At 31.6% G+C, this 16,435-nt stretch overlaps 1 protein-coding gene across 2 annotated transcripts in view; it reads left to right on the top strand.

Moving 5' to 3' along the window:
- LOC105138748 (NAC domain-containing protein 7-like) overlaps nucleotides 1–3,155 on the top strand; it is a 4,279-nt gene extending 1,124 nt beyond the window's left edge. For both annotated transcript variants that reach the window (XM_011044927.1, XM_011044928.1), the window contains exons 2-4: nucleotides 820–1,002; nucleotides 1,392–1,663; nucleotides 2,442–3,155. In XM_011044927.1, the coding sequence (XP_011043229.1) occupies nucleotides 837–1,002; nucleotides 1,392–1,663; nucleotides 2,442–3,032 (1,029 nt within the window). In that variant the 5' untranslated portion in view covers nucleotides 820–836 and the 3' untranslated portion in view covers nucleotides 3,033–3,155. The remainder of the gene's footprint in view (nucleotides 1–819; nucleotides 1,003–1,391; nucleotides 1,664–2,441) is intronic.
- The last annotated feature ends 13,280 nt before the right edge of the window (nucleotides 3,156–16,435 follow it).

The following is a 16,435-nucleotide window of genomic DNA, read 5'->3' as shown; positions in this document are numbered from 1 at the left end:
CTTTCCCTATCTCCCTGCAGGCTTGATCCAATAAGAAACTGTGCTTCTCTTTTTGCCTTCTCTTAACCTTTTTCTCTTTCGAGAAACGCGTGCTTTAAGATTTGTGATAACGTCATCCTCAATGTCCATTTGGCAGTTTTCTTCTTTCTAAACAAAATATAGAACACACTAATTAATATTTAATCTTATTTTTTAATCATGCTTGTTTATAGTATTGTAACAGAAACCCCGTTCTTGATGCATCATTTCTACCATTCACTAACACAAGACAACATCATTAGTGCAAGCCTTTAGCTGTCCGTTGCTTGATGGACCCTGTACAAATAGAGGGCTCCCTAGCTAAGCTCCAGCTTCCTCTTGTTTTTTTTATCAAAAATTACAAACTTTCTTATCATGATTTTGATTTTTTTCCCATCTCACCTTCTTTCCTCTTCCAACTAATCTTCATAAGAAAATTTATGTGAAAAAAATAATTATGGGGCGTTTTGTTTTAAAAACACGCGCTTATTTTCCTGTCATAGATAATATATATATGGTGAGTGTTGCTCACCACCAAATGAGTTGATGATTATACCTGTAACACATGTCACCTTTTATTTGGACGGTACATTATTTCTTTTTGAGTTTTTTTTTCTTTTTATCACTAAAATTCAAGCTAGCTTTCTTTTTTTAGCCTTTTATTCTCTGGTTTTCTGTGATCTCTCTAGTGTCTTTATATGAGTTCGTTCATTCACTCACTCACATTTTGTTAATGATTAAAAGATGATGAATTAGAGAGCATTATTATTGATGGTAATGGTGGTGGTGAATTTTATGCAGCATCATCAACAGTTGTTATGATGGAGTCAATGGAGTCTTGTGTCCCACCTGGATTCAGGTTCCATCCAACCGATGAAGAGCTTGTTGGCTATTATCTAAGGAAGAAAGTTGCATCACAAAAGATTGATCTTGATGTTATTAGAGATATTGATCTTTACAGAATTGAACCATGGGATCTACAAGGTATATCAAATTAAGTTCTGCATAATATCAGTTGCTCTTTTATTTTTTCTTTGTCTTTTTAGGGTTTGATATATAGATCCTAAGAAATATCGTTAATTGGAACTTTATACAAATCATGCATAGGGTTTGGTCTTGCTTAGGATTAGTTTTGACGATCTTCGTTTCTGTGCATCAACAAGTGTCTGTATGCAACACACTTTAATCACTACCTCGTGCACGTCTTTTGAAATTAGTGGATCAGATGGGTTAGCAGTTTGCGCTATATTTCTTTAGGTCATGCTGACATCAGTAGCTACCCATAAATAGGTAGCCAATAGTCGATAGAAGAGACTTAAGTCAACCTAGCTAGATAAAACCTGTTAATGTACAATATTGTTTGTGATGTACAGAGAGATGCTGGATCGGATATGAAGAGCAGAATGAGTGGTACTTCTTCAGCCACAAGGATAAGAAGTATCCAACAGGGACAAGGACTAATAGAGCAACCATGGCTGGCTTTTGGAAGGCTACCGGGAGAGACAAGGCAGTGTATGACAAAACAAAACTCATTGGCATGAGGAAAACCCTTGTCTTCTACAAAGGAAGAGCTCCAAATGGACAGAAAACTCACTGGATCATGCATGAATACCGGCTTGAATCAGATGAGAATGGTCCTCCACAGGCAAGCATATCAACTTATATATGTCACAATAACACCACCACCAAAACAACACACCCCCCAACCCCCCCCCACCACAAATGGATATGTCGCCCTAAAGGTGAAAGCAAGTTAATGGTCTTCCAACATACTAAATTAGCTTTGAACAGGCTCTACATAAATATATTGATCTAATATGTGGAACTTTCTTTGACATATAAGAGTTTATAAAGAGGGTTTAGGAATCCATTACTTTGAGTTTCATGAGACAAATTAAAGTCTCTTGGACAAGATCTTTAGTGCTTCATAAATTCTTCATATTATCTAACTTTTAGGGGAAAAATAGATGGCCTTTAGATTAAATCATTCTGTTCAATCCAACTTTTCAACTTTTGAGAAACAGAATCACTCTTTGCTTTTGCATGCATAGACCACTAACTGTAGTTTCAGTGTTTATGTTCTATAGAAAGAAGACTTCCACCATCCCTTTAGTCAAAAGGTCATTAGTCATTCTAAAGCATGTGAAATAGATTTCTTCCGATTCCTTTTCCGGTATGGGATGCTTTTATTTGTTCATTTTTTCAAAATTCCAATTCCAATTCTTATCCTTGTTCTTCATCTTTGACTCCTACCTCTCTTTATCAAACAAAAAGATAACTCAAAAGGCCGAGAGAAATTATGTAAATATAACAAAAAAATCAACATTTGTTTTGAGCCTTCTTTTATGCATTAAACAAAGTTTGAAAAACCTAAAATGAAAAGGAACTCATGATCTCTTAATACTTTGGTTAAGTTATTGCAGGAAGAAGGATGGGTAGTTTGTCGTGCATTTAAGAAGCGAACTACTGGGCAAACCAAGAGCATTGAAGGGTGGGACTCAAGCTACTTCTATGAGGAATCAAGTGGGGTTAGCTCTGTGGTGGATCCTATTGATTATATAGCAAGGCAACCTCAAGGCTTTTTGGCTCATAATTTCTTGTGTAAGCAGGAGATAGAAGGAGATAACTTAAGTTGCATGCACTCAGAAAATTTTGTACAGCTTCCTCAGTTAAAGAGCCCATCTGAGACATTAATAAAGAGGCCAACCTCGTCAAGGTCTTTGATATCAGAGAATAATAACAGTAACAATGAAGAGGTAGAGCAAAATGGATTGTCCAACAACAACACCCAGAAAGTAACTGACTGGAGAGCCCTTGACAAGTTTGTTGCTTCTCAGTTGAGTCAAGAAGAAAGATATGATGGTGATGGTGTTTCAAGCTTTGTTGGGGCAGAAAATAACTCAGATATGCCATTTCTGTTGTTGCAAAGTGGTAGAGATGACGGGAACAAGTTTAATGGATTCTTAAGTTCAAGTTCTGACTGTGATATTGGAATATGCATATTTGAAAAATGAAGAGAGGGGTTTGAAGAGGTTTTTTCTCTCTGGTAGTACGTATGTATTATTAATGTTTTATGAACCCAGATGATATATATTTGTAAGAATATATGTGGTTTTAATGATTGAAAATTAAATTAACGCCCTCTCCCTCTCTCTAAATCTGACTATATATATCAACACTGGCAGTAATTATATATTTTAATTGTTTAAATATCAGAGACGAAGTAAGCAGTATGAAAAGGGTAATGAAGAACTTTGTGAAGCATGCCTGCTTTAATTCCTTGGGAACTGGGAAGGGATATTCAGTATTTAGGAACCTCCGGTCGTTTGCCTCGTGGTTATAATTCCCAATCATCTATATTTTATCGAGAATCTTAAAAAAAAGTAGCTACAGAAATTAAAACTTGAAAGCTTTTTTACCATATACTATTTTCTTGAAAAATGCAATGGAAAACTACTGAAAGTCTGTGCATCTTTTTGTAGTTTTCTTGAGGGAGAAATAATATTGATCGATTTTAAAATGGAGATAAAAGCAGAGATGAAGATGAACGTCATTCACGAGATACTTAATTTAAAACTCGGAGAAAAATCAAATTTTGAACTGTGAGAAATGATCTAAAAATATATTTATTTTTAATATTTTCACTGAAGGGTGACAATTTATTGCATTGCAATATTACATGGTGACACCACTCCAATATTACATTATTCAGTTGTGATCTGAATTTATATAATTTGTTTCCAAGAAAATCTGTTGTGGAATATTTTGATAGACTAAAAACAATATTTAGATCATTTTTATGTACTATGGTTTGGTTTTATTTATTTATTTATTTTTGTCATCGATGCAAGCATAGCTTGCTATCTTAGGTCTTTATGAACCACCTTTTCCAATATAATTTGTTGGTAACATATATACGAAGAAGTTATATGTAGAAAGAAAGGAAAAAGTCATGAACCAATATCTACATTGAATTATAATTTATTACGATATGAGCGCATGGAATTATGGAAGACGGGTTTTGAATGGTTGGTTGGCTCGATAGAGGCATGATCAGGACCACCTTCTTGAAAAATATCTCTGCCAGGAAATGTCATTATTAAATTGCTGCCTTATATATTGTTCCTTGATCCTTAGAGGGAATGTGACACGATCGACTTGGTTTAATTCAACACAATTAACATCTAGAAAATGAAGCCATAACCTTGCTGAAGAAAGGAAGATTAAGATTGATTTTCAGCTATCAAGAAATGGATAGAGTTCATGCAAGTGATTCAGGAAAGCTTCTCAAAATAGTAAAATGCCCACGTTCTATTTTCTTGCTAACCGAACAGACTGCAAGAAAAAAAAACATGGTATTTTTATCTTTCTCAGTGGAAGACATCTGTGTGAGAAATTAGGGATAGGTAGGAACGGAGAAGAGAGAGCCACAGCTTGATTTGAACATGGAACCGATCATGGTCAGCACGGGAACATCCAAGTGGGTCCATGGCTTGTCTAGCATGCGTTATCCCGTTGGGCATGCTTTGTCTTTATTAACACTTGGACCTTCTGTTGATGTTGTGTTAGCTTATTCACATGTACTCTTATGATGTACTTGGTTTGTGGTTTGACATATATATATATATATATTTTTTTTTTTATTTTTTTAAATAATTTTTTAAAAACAACCATTATTATACCCTGTATCTTTTTAATGATATTTAGAAACGGTCCCGATCATAAGCATGTATATATATATATATATATAGAAGAGGAAGATAAGATCCTTAGCTGTAACACGTTATTGAATTTGTATTCTTTAAAATAGGATTCAGCTGTCTCTCTCTCTCTCTCTCGATGTTCACGTTGATGTTTCATGTCCTATTTGCTGCGTCATTTGTATTTGCATATTATTGATTTTAATTTTTCTTTTATCACTTGTTTATGCAATGCAGTCAAGAACGCATTCCGCTCATTTGATTTACTCTTGAGGTGATAATAATAACTTAGATGACATATTCACACGTACTGCTCAAATCCGAAAGAAGACCGTAAAAGGTTAATACAACTTAAACGTCATGTTCACATGTATGTCCTCTTTCATAACTACCATGTAGTGCTATAGTTTGTTGGATAGACATCCATCTAAGCTGTAACATGTATAAACATTTTCATTTAGCTAATTAAATTGTGAACCAGAGGGATTACCCTTCTGAAAGAGCTAGGGTTAAATCTAGGGATGTTAATGGATAAATGTGGATTGGATTTCTTGATATTTAAACCTTATATGATATCTATTAATAAAAAAATTTAGATATTCATAAATTATTTATCAGGTTTCAAATTTCACGATATGTATATATCATATTTATTAAAAAACTCTAAATATTCTATAAATATATTTATATAATATAAATATATATTTTAGGTTAGGTATAAGGGAGTTGCAAGTAAAGTTTGACAATATTTATATTATATTCATTATTCATCAAATTTAAAACATACTCATTTATTTAGGTTGGGTTGAGTAGTTATTTTTTGGTTTTAGATTAAATTATTATCATCCCCCGTAAAGTAATCCCTAAAAAAGGACTGCATGGTGAGCCTAAAATACAAAAGGAATTGCATCAAGATAGAGCTTAGTTTACATAGAGTATGTTTGGTATTGCGATAGCTGTTGTGTTTGTGGTTTAAAAAAAGTTGTTTTATAAAAAATACTTTTAGTTAAGGTTGATTTGAAAAAATAGGTGTTTGGTTAAAACTATGGTTGAAATTGAGGTTAAAAAAAGTAGTTTAATGTATTCGGTTAAAAATACTTTTGAAATTAAAGTTATAAAATAATTTTAAAAAATATATATTAATATTGATGGTTTTAAATTTAAATATTATAGAGTTAATTACTCCTATTACATCATGAAATAAATAATATTTTATATAAAATATTTTTTATTATTCCATTAAATTATTTATAATTCCATTACGTACAAAATTTATCCGATAAAAACTACAGTTTTCATAATATTTTGAGCGTGTAATAAAATTAGATAAAATATTATCAGGTATAAAATTAATATTATAATGCGAGTGAATTTAATTCACTATATACTAATTTTTTAGGAAAAAAATATTATTCACAGTACAAATTAATTTAATTTACTTTAAACTAAGTGCAAATCTATTGCACTGTTCACATACACTGTTCACGCTAATTAAAATTAGCATGAACAGTGTGCACAAAGCAGCAAAATGCTGCTTCTTCTTTTCCTGCGTTTCGGACGCGAAAAAAAATGAAACTTGTATACCAAACAGGTTACATCTGCGTTTTAAATAAAACGCAGACGCAACCTCGTTGCCAAACAGGTTCATAGACTCAATCACATACTATACCCAAGTGCTAAGGGGACTGTCCTAAGGCAGACCCTAGTTGTCATGGGCTCCACCACGTATAGAGCCCAAGTGTGAAAAAAACTATCTTTAGACATATCCTATTTAGCATGAGTTCCGTAGTCTGCTAAGCCTATGTATCAAGAAGATTCTATTCCAAGACAAATTTCAATTGTCATGGATTCAGTTAAGCCTATGTATCAAGAAGATTCTATTCCAAGACAAATTTCAATTGTCATGGATTCAGTTAAGCCTATGTATCAAGAAGATTCTATTCCAAGACAAATTTCAATTGTCATGGATTCAGTTAAGCCTATGTATCAAGAAGATTCTATTCCAAGACAAATTTCAATTGTCATGGATTCAGTCAAGTATTGAATCCAAATACTAAGAGAATTGTCCTAAGGAAAACCCCACTTGGTATGGCCTCAACCGCATACCAAGCCTAAATACTAAGAAGATTGCCTCAGGTATACCCCAACTAGTAATGATTTATTTTCATCCTCTAAAGATCTTTAAATGACAAAAATAAATCTAGATATTTTTCCTTTGATATGCTTTTATTATCAATGTTGTTATATAGAGATATTTTTTTTCTCATTAATAATAAAATATTTATTTTTTATTAATATTATAGTAGGAATATACTCTTGTACCCTTTTAGAAAAGAGAGAATCATGGTGTATGAAGGGTATAAATGCCCCACAGACTACTCAAGTAAATGGTTTATAATTTTTATTCTTTATATCCTAATACTTTTAAATCTCAAAATATTTATCATGCCAAAATAAGAATAAATGCTTTTATTTTTTAAATTTAATATTCATTCTTTTATTTATTACAATTTTTTTAAAAAATTATTAATTTTATTATTTGAGGGTCCTTAAACCTCAAAAAAAAAAAAAGTTTTGCAAGTATTAATCTTTTTACCATAAATCATCTACTTTTTAAGGTCTAAAAAATGAAATATTAACATGAGCATATAATTATCCCTTATCCAAATATATAAAAAAAACTTTATTTTTAAACATACATATTGTATTTTGAAACATCTTTACACATCTTATTAGCCTTCTAGAATGCAATTTTAAAGAAGCCTAGCTTCAATGTTTTCAAATCTACATTACAATCCTCGACTAATTGATGTACGTACATGTCCTCAAGTGGGAGCAAATTGAAATGAACCACAGAAGTAGGATCTGCTGATGCATCAGTGTCAAATGATAAAAATGTACAGTCGAAGAAATGACTCACTTTCAGCATGGACTCTCCTGCGTGATGAAGTTCTCCTTCTGCAAATTCAATAGGCAAATCAGTGACTGCACATATTACCTTTCAAAAGCATTCGGTTTTAACCACCAATAGGACTGCGCCATGTCACCAAGCATTTTGCCTTTGATTAGCAATGATTACTGCACTTTAGTCTTCCTAATAATTCCAGTTCTACTCTGCATTCTTAAGTGGTGGGAGGTGATTGATAATCAAACAACAAAATAGACTTTGCACCCAAAGACAATCAGTACTGTCTTCTTCAAAGTCATAATGTCATCCTGCAGACACCTCCACAGGACCTGTTACTTGACTCAAGGTTCCAATACTTACTTTAACAGGCATAGTTGTTCTGATATTTCGGCAGCCGGGTCCATGTGGTTCGAAGTTTCAGACTCATCAAAACTTATAGGGTGTGTCCAGTAATGGAGTAATACTCCATTTTTTTCAAGAAAAATGAACATGAAAAATAGAGTTTGTGTTCAGATGTAATATTTTTACAAATTAGAAAAAGAAAAAGTGGTTTTTCATTTTTCCATAATATAGCTCTGGGTTGGAAAACATCTAAATGATGTTTTCCAACCTTTCCATCCTTCTAGAAAACACGCTTCTCCTCTCATTTTTTTTTTTTACAAAACTATTCGTTACATTTTTCAATTAATACCGAACATATCGTGTATATATATACACTTCTTTCTTTGCCCTATTAATCATCTTTCTTTATTAACTAATATTCGGAGCAAAACGGACAAGGTAAATATGGAACATTTTAGCTATAATTATAACGAGAAATCCGGAATGATTCAAGATTATGAGAAAAATAAAATTTATTTTATTTTTTTAAATAGTGAAAGATATATTGTCCATTTTATTTGAAATAGAACATAATTTACAATCTTGATTGGAATTAACCAGCATGCTTTAATTTAAACAACAATCAAACTCAACCAAAATATCACCCAAAATCAGTATACGTTGCATGCATGTTCTTATTAAGTTAATAATTCTGCTCTTAACAAAAATTTGTAAAGGAATATAATAAAGAACTAACTTTGTCTCAAATCTGAAATTTAAAGAACCTAATAGCTTTTGAAATTACAAAGTTGAATTTGAATAAGGTGTTGATCCCCACAACCATGCACCTTATGCTGCTAAAAACCCGAGTTATGCTAAAGAATTAAATCCTTCAAAATATTTACTGGCCGGTGATATGGATAATTACTAATCTTAGATTGTTGTTCATAAATAATGTGTAAGAGTTTCGCACAAGCTCATTTACCATACACAAATGGTTGAAAGCAAATCATCATTTCTATCGAGGGTAGTTGTTTTCTTTTCTTTTCTTTTTTTCATTAATATGTGGTAGCATTAATCTCAGGGGCTAGGACACGTTCAGTTTAGATTAGCCATAGAGGGCTGGACCAATCACGTTGTACCAAATGAATGCCAATGAAACATTGTTTGAATAATCAGTAGAACAAAAGGAATGTTGTTGATTGTGATTGTCACTCTTGTTGGAGGAGAGAAATATAAAAAAATGGAACACATGGTGTCTGGGTTTTGGTCGGTGGAGTGTCATCTACAAGCTCATGGGGCCATCGAATAGCCTCCACGTTAAAGCTTTTGAGAAGATGAGCAATGAATCGCAATTAGTATAATGGTTGACCAAAACAAGCTCCCTTTTTGTAGAACAATGATGTCGATGATGGCACGCAACAAAATAACCCCATTTTTTTATGTGCTTTTTTTCATGCGAAGATAAGATAGAAAAACCTCAAAAGGTTAACAAAGAACGAAACAACCTTCCGCGCCTCGCTTCCCTGTGCTCTCCCTATAGAATTGCTACCATGAAAATGTGAAATCTCTCTCTCTCATGCGTACAAACACAAACATATAGACAAGCATTATTAGGAATCGGAAAACTAATTTAGAAAAAACATATATGATGTGAAAAGCATTTTAATTATTAGATGCTATGGGTGTGTGTGTGTGTATACATGACTCGATATAAAGCATGATAATTGACCAATATTTGATTTCAGTGCGAAGCAAAACTACTATTCATCTTGGAAAGTAGGATTGAAAACAGAATTATTAGGAATTGAAAACAATGCTTAAATAGAATGTGGAATGGGGATTAGTTCTAAGATGCTACGTTGACATGGCTAAGACAACTGACCTTCAGTGTGAAGCTCTTGCTAATTTTGTAAAGTTTGATTTGAATATTGGCAGGAGAAACTCCATTATCATCATGAATTCATGATCCGCACTCAACTAAAAAAAAGGAGTATGAATTGAGCTAAGAAACAAATCAAGCCGCGCCTGCCCATGATCTGACCACACCCAAATCTAAACATGGGTATAATATCGTTCTTAGAGGGAAATTGAGCACTTCACTTGACATGTATTGTCAATGAATGCTTTTGAGTGCAACTATCATCATCATCATCATCATATATATATATATATATATATATATATATATATAGAGAGAGAGAGAGAGAGAGAGAGGAGGGAAGGAAAATTATTTTTGAATTTGCAATTAAGTTCTTTTATTAAAATAGAAATCATTTTTTTAAACACCTAAAAATTAAGAGAATAAAAACCCTATTCGTAAAAAACAATTTTTAATTTTATTATACACCCAAAACTTTGAGCTATAGAGAAGAACAGAGAGATCAAATAGAAAGATTGAAATGGAGTCAAAATACACATAACTAATACTCTAAGGTGAGTTTTCTTCTATAATTATTTTTTAATTGAGATTTTGCATGCATTGTAGAATAATTATGAAAAAATTAGGGATTAGAATTTTTTACAATCTAGGGTTTAATTTGACAATCAAACTTATATTAGATTAAGAGTTTTTGATGATTTTTTTAATGGCTGAATTAATTAGATGGCCATGTAAAATTCAAAGCTGAAGTGATTAGGTTAGTGTTGGATAAAGGATCTTTATTTGACCCTTAATCATTTATTGTTTACATAATTTTTTTCAGTTCAAATTTTCATGGATAAAAATCTTATTATATCTAGTTTCTAACATCATAAACAATACTTTAATCTAATATTCATAAAAAGAGTTATGATTAAAAATATTGAAGGGTGCGTAGTCAGTCTAATAATAAATAGCTCTCTGGGTATGATTATCATATCCATTGTAATTTATATATATAAATGGAATTGTAATTAATAACTAGCTCTCTGGGTATGATTATCATATCCATTGTAATTTATATATATAAATGGAATTGTAATTAATAAATAGCTCTCTGGGTATGATTATCATATCCATTGTAATTTATATATATAAATGGAATTGTAATTAATAACTAGCTCTCTGGGTATGATTATCATATCCATTGTAATTTATATATATAAATGGAATTGTAATTAAGTATATCTATTAACGTAATAAATGGGTTATGATTTCAAGGTTCCTAGATATATTTATGATCAATAACAGGACAATATATGAAATTAATTTTGTGTGAGAGCCAAATGTGGTGTACACTTTTTGAATAGGTGAAGAATTAAAAAGGAGCACATGCATTGATATTGATTAAAGTAAAACCATAATTTACTGGTGTGAAGTATTTGTTGGGAGAATACGTTTGTTAGCTACTAATTTGATCTTCAACATCTGGTGGTTGCTGTGTTGACTGATTTACTATGGTGGTTGATCTTTGAAGTGTTATGATTCATGGTGGGGATCGGGAGGGGCTACTACGATTTGTGGTGAAGATCGGGTTAGTCCTTCGTGTTGATTAAGCTTGTCATCTTCTTTTGTGGTTGTTCGGCAGTGGATGGACGTGGTGGTTGGTGAAAGAGGGCTACAATTATGGGTGACTGGTGGCTCGGCTATCCAGGCTAGTGGTTGTGGTTAAGGCTATTGTTTTGTTGGGTAGGAATAGGGTTCTCAGCTTTGGCAAATTCGAGCAGTGGACATTGTTTTAGGTCATAATATTGTTTATTTTGAAGTCTCTTTTTTTTAAAAAAAAAATCATTGTTGATGAAAGTTCCCACAGTTTACAAATGTGTTGAATTTCAAGAATTTAAACAAGCTCTTTCATGGATTGTTTAATTATAAAAACAACTAAAAAGCCTTACTCTAATAATAAAAATGATATAGGACAAAGAAAGATTTAAGATAAAGTCAAATAAAAAAGAGAGTAAGAAATAGAAGTAGTGGAGATGAAGAAGAAAAAAAAAAGCCTAGGAGAAGAGAGAAACTAAAAAGGGGGAATTTGTGATTTTTTATCACTTTATAAAAATTAATCATAATGTCAAGAATTATATATAAATAATAAACCTAAACAACCATCTATTTAGCTTTGAGATGCTTAATCTAGAAAGTGATCGACTAGACTATCTCTTATCATTTTTATTCGTGCACAGATTCATTTTTATTTATGCACACATGTAATCTGTTCTTTAGACCTAATATCACTACTACTTTAGACCTAATATCACCACCACACTTAATTGCATCTTATTAGTTGTGACTACTCTTTCTCTCAAAATTATTAAAGCTCCATCTCTTTGATTCCCTACATGCTTAATTTTTATTTTTCAACTTTTTATTATATAAACAATAAGAAAATCTTGTAATCTTTATTATAGGATTGAGATTTCTTTGGATTTTAAAAAAAAATATATTGATTAATGATTCTTTGAGATCAAAGTCTTATTCGTTCATAATTAATTTTTTATATGTTAATATTTTTATGTTAAAGTATATTTATTAAAGAAACATTTCCTATAAAGTCTTTAACTCAAATTGTAAATGAACTCTATATTTAATTTAGGTCCCTATTATCTTTTGAAATCAAATTTCTAACATGATGTATCCTTCATATCAATATGATGCATCCAGGTGAATGATTTTTTTATGATATTATTTCTAAGATTTTAATTTAAAAAGTAAAAAAATAAAACCAATATACCTATTTCTTGAAGTTCATATAATCTAATAAGACATGAGAAAAGATAACGTGCCAAATAAATTATATTAATTAAGAATATGATTAGTCATGATTTCTTCTCTTCTTGAAGCACATATGTTGAGTATCAAAAAATACAGGGCTTTTGAGATAATTCTTGGATCATAAACTAAAAAAAAAGGCATGATAAAGATATCATTAACCAATTGTTGATTTTGATAGTTTGAACTTTATATGCTAATCTGAGCTTGTTCTTGGAAGCCTGAAACAAAATCGAGCCAACCCAAATCATATTGAAAGGCTTAACATAGATAAGCAAAGCCACTTGGGTTGATTCAAGCCCTTAACACATCGCGTCATCTGTGTCCTATAGGTGAAGGAAACTTGCTGTTGAAGGATAGTGTTTCCTTTAAGGTAGTTTATGAACCCAAACGCACGCTACTTGTAAAGCTTATATATGCTCTTGCGGTCCTTTTATGGAGCCTTCAGAAATCAAGACATTATCTCTATGCATATTATCCCAAACTTCATGTATTTGAGAGATATATGATTTCATTAAACGCCTAGAGGCATGGAAAAACTACAAAGCATGTATTATATCAATTTTTGCAGAACTATTAAAAGAAGAAAAGCCCAAACAAAGAAAATAGTACAACAAATTTAACCTAAGAAAGCAATAGTAAAATCTACACAAGATAACCATCACAACAAAATCCAGGAAAAACTTCCAAGAATCTCAAATTCATCTCGCTACTGAATTTGGAACTTTGAAGTGAAGCACCTTTAGCAACCTGATAGATATAATATGAATGATGGATCAAAATCAATCAATAAAATCACTAGTTCTTTGCACTCCCTCCTTAGCCATACAATCTGTCATATTATTACTCTCATAGTACACAGGAGAAAAGGTAATTGAGCTAAAAAATCTAGTCAATCTCTGAACTGTGAAAAAAAGCTTTAGATGCATTTATGGCCTGTTATGACTACTATGCATCTAGCTAATTACATTAGCAGAATCAGCTAATTAAGCTAAACTTCATATATTTGAAAACTGTATCTAGCCTAGTTTGGAATCACATAAATGGCACTTTAGTCTAATTTTTTTAGAGCACCACATAGAAATATTGAAAGATAAGTTGAAGACTATAGGATGCGTCTAACAACATAATTAACGTGGACAATAGAAAAGGTCACTAAATAGCCTATATCATGGAAAACTAATTAAGTTCTAGCTTGTAACCCAACAACCAAATTGTTATTTCAAGATTTGTACGAGGAATCTATAACCAACCGGAGAAATAAAGACCTTGTGTTTGCTCATGGATATCGTAAGAGCTCAAAGCACTTGAACTATAAATGTCGTTTTTTTTTCTCATTGCCCAGCCCTCTTTTGATCAAGTTATGACAATTATCAGCTAGCAATACCTCCATAAGGATCCTCCATCAAATAAGAAGCCATAAACATTGAAAGAGAGAATCGAGGAAGACGAATCCATAGGCAGGCCAACTTGTCATCTAGAAAGACTAAGACTGGAAGGCATGGAAATGTCAAATAGTATGGTAGCTCTCTAAGGACACGAGCATGCAATAAACAAGATAGTAATCAATTTGATGACCGACCAACATAATTAATCTACTAATGAACTCCCAGCAACTTCAACCTCAATTGAAATTGCTTTCCCCTCCCAATCGAACTTCTCTGGATTAGATGTCAGGATGGAACAGTTTGTATTCCAAAACTACCAAAAAACTTGAGAATAATATTTGTTATATAGATTACTAGTGTAAAGTAGTTCATATTAGAAGAGCACAGTAAACCTGATAGTAGAAACACATTAATGATAACCTACATAAACAAACAGAACCTAAACAAAAAATATTAACCTTTACGCCCTTTTCACCACTAATTCTTTTTGCAAGTTGGATGTCCTTACTTTGGCATTATGGTGACCCTCTTGGTATGAATAGCATAAAGATTAGTATCCTTAAACAAATCTCAAATTTGTCTAGATAAAAAAAGAAAAAAATCAAAATGACCTCAATAGAAAAAACACATGGACAAACCATTAAAGTTAAACATGAAACCTAAGCAAGTTAATTTAGCCTAGAGATTGTTACCGTCTTGTGTAATTTCACAAACAAGATGTTGAAAAGATAACTTCCTGGTCAAGAGTTAAATGCTTTTCTAGTACTTACGGATCTTAGTGTTCCAAAGAAATGTAGTTAGAAGCATAAATCCTCATTAAAAAATACAATTTAAAAGGAAACTATGGAGAGCATCGAAGAATAAGTTTAGAGAAGGAATGAAATCCTTGTTGAAGAGCTACAATTCCAGGATGATAACGATGAGGCTTTTGACACCACCAGTGGTAGGAGCAGGCTTTCTTCCGCAACCTTCAAGTTCAAATTAAAAGAGACAATTATAGAATGGTAAATTCAAATATATTATACTATAACACCACTAAAACTTGATAAACATGAACAAAGAGAGACATACACACAAAAGAAGTTGCATTTGTGGTAAAATACAATGGTATCATCTCATATATCCATACCTCGTTTCTAAAGAGTTAACTATTTCAAGTTAAGAGCTATATTAAAAAAATCATTTCAAGTCAATAGGTTAAGTTTTTAGATAAGATTACAAGATATGATTTATATTATTCTTTAACACACTCCTTCATGTGAAAGTTATTTGGGTTTGAAACTTACATAGACTCATATTACCTTGTGCTTAATTTTTATAACATAAATAGAGATGGTGACATTCAAACTCATGATTGCTTGGTTACTAAAACTCCGATGTCTTATCAAAAAACCATTTTAAACCAATAACCAATAACTTGAGCTTTTAAGTGAGGTTTCAAGATATGATTTATATTATTTTCTAACAACCTATCTAGGCTGGTAATCAAAGAGAGGTTTGACTAACAATTAACTTTTAGGAAATAAGTTGCATTTTTTGTAAATAAATATTAGACCACCAATTATGTTCATCTCTCATTGCATGCTACGCCTCGTGAAAAATTAACAATGTATAATTTGTTAACCCTATATATTATAACACCATATATAAAAAATCATATGTTCAATCCTTAATAGACCTACCATTGCAATTTGAATATATTAGGCCAATGATAGAAGGATGTCCAACTAGATAAAGAAAACAAAATATTTGAAGAAGATACACTAGTTTACACAACAAGATAGATACTAAAAAGGAGTATACACAAAATAAATATGTCATATGCAGTTAAGCCGGTCATAATAGAAAAATATGTGCAAGTGGACAATATATGTTAATATTTTTAACTTTTTTTCAATATTTTTTTGTTTTACATTATAAAATTATATTTATTTTTATTGCAATGTTAACAACTAATTTTGACATGTATGCTCTTAGTCATCGTGCAAACTAAAGGAGGTGCATTAGCTTCTACAGGATGTTGCAACCACTAAGATGACTAATCAACATTATTTTAGGTACTGATGATATGTTAATTTTATGATTGTAAGACCAACACCATTCCATAAAAATATGGTTGGACAAGTAAGTTGACTTTTATAAATATAACACATTTATATTCAAACTCATAATCATGTTGATAATTATGCATAAATTTGAATGATTTGTTTTTAGGGCGATGATCATATTAAACCTTGTCAGCATGGAGTTTCATAAAAGTGTTCATCATTATATCATAGAGATTGATTTTCACAATATTAATAAACCTAAAGCGCCAAGCTTAATCATAGATTTCCTAATGTATTAATAGGGAAATAGAGGCATGAGGCCCATATGTTCCACCTATATGTTAGGGAGATATGACGTGATA

This window comes from Populus euphratica, unplaced genomic scaffold (genome assembly GCF_000495115.2).
Source record: "Populus euphratica unplaced genomic scaffold, PopEup_1.0 scaffold82.1, whole genome shotgun sequence".
Lineage (NCBI taxonomy): Eukaryota > Viridiplantae > Streptophyta > Magnoliopsida > Malpighiales > Salicaceae > Populus > Populus euphratica.
This window is presented reverse-complemented; position numbering and strand designations above follow the sequence as displayed.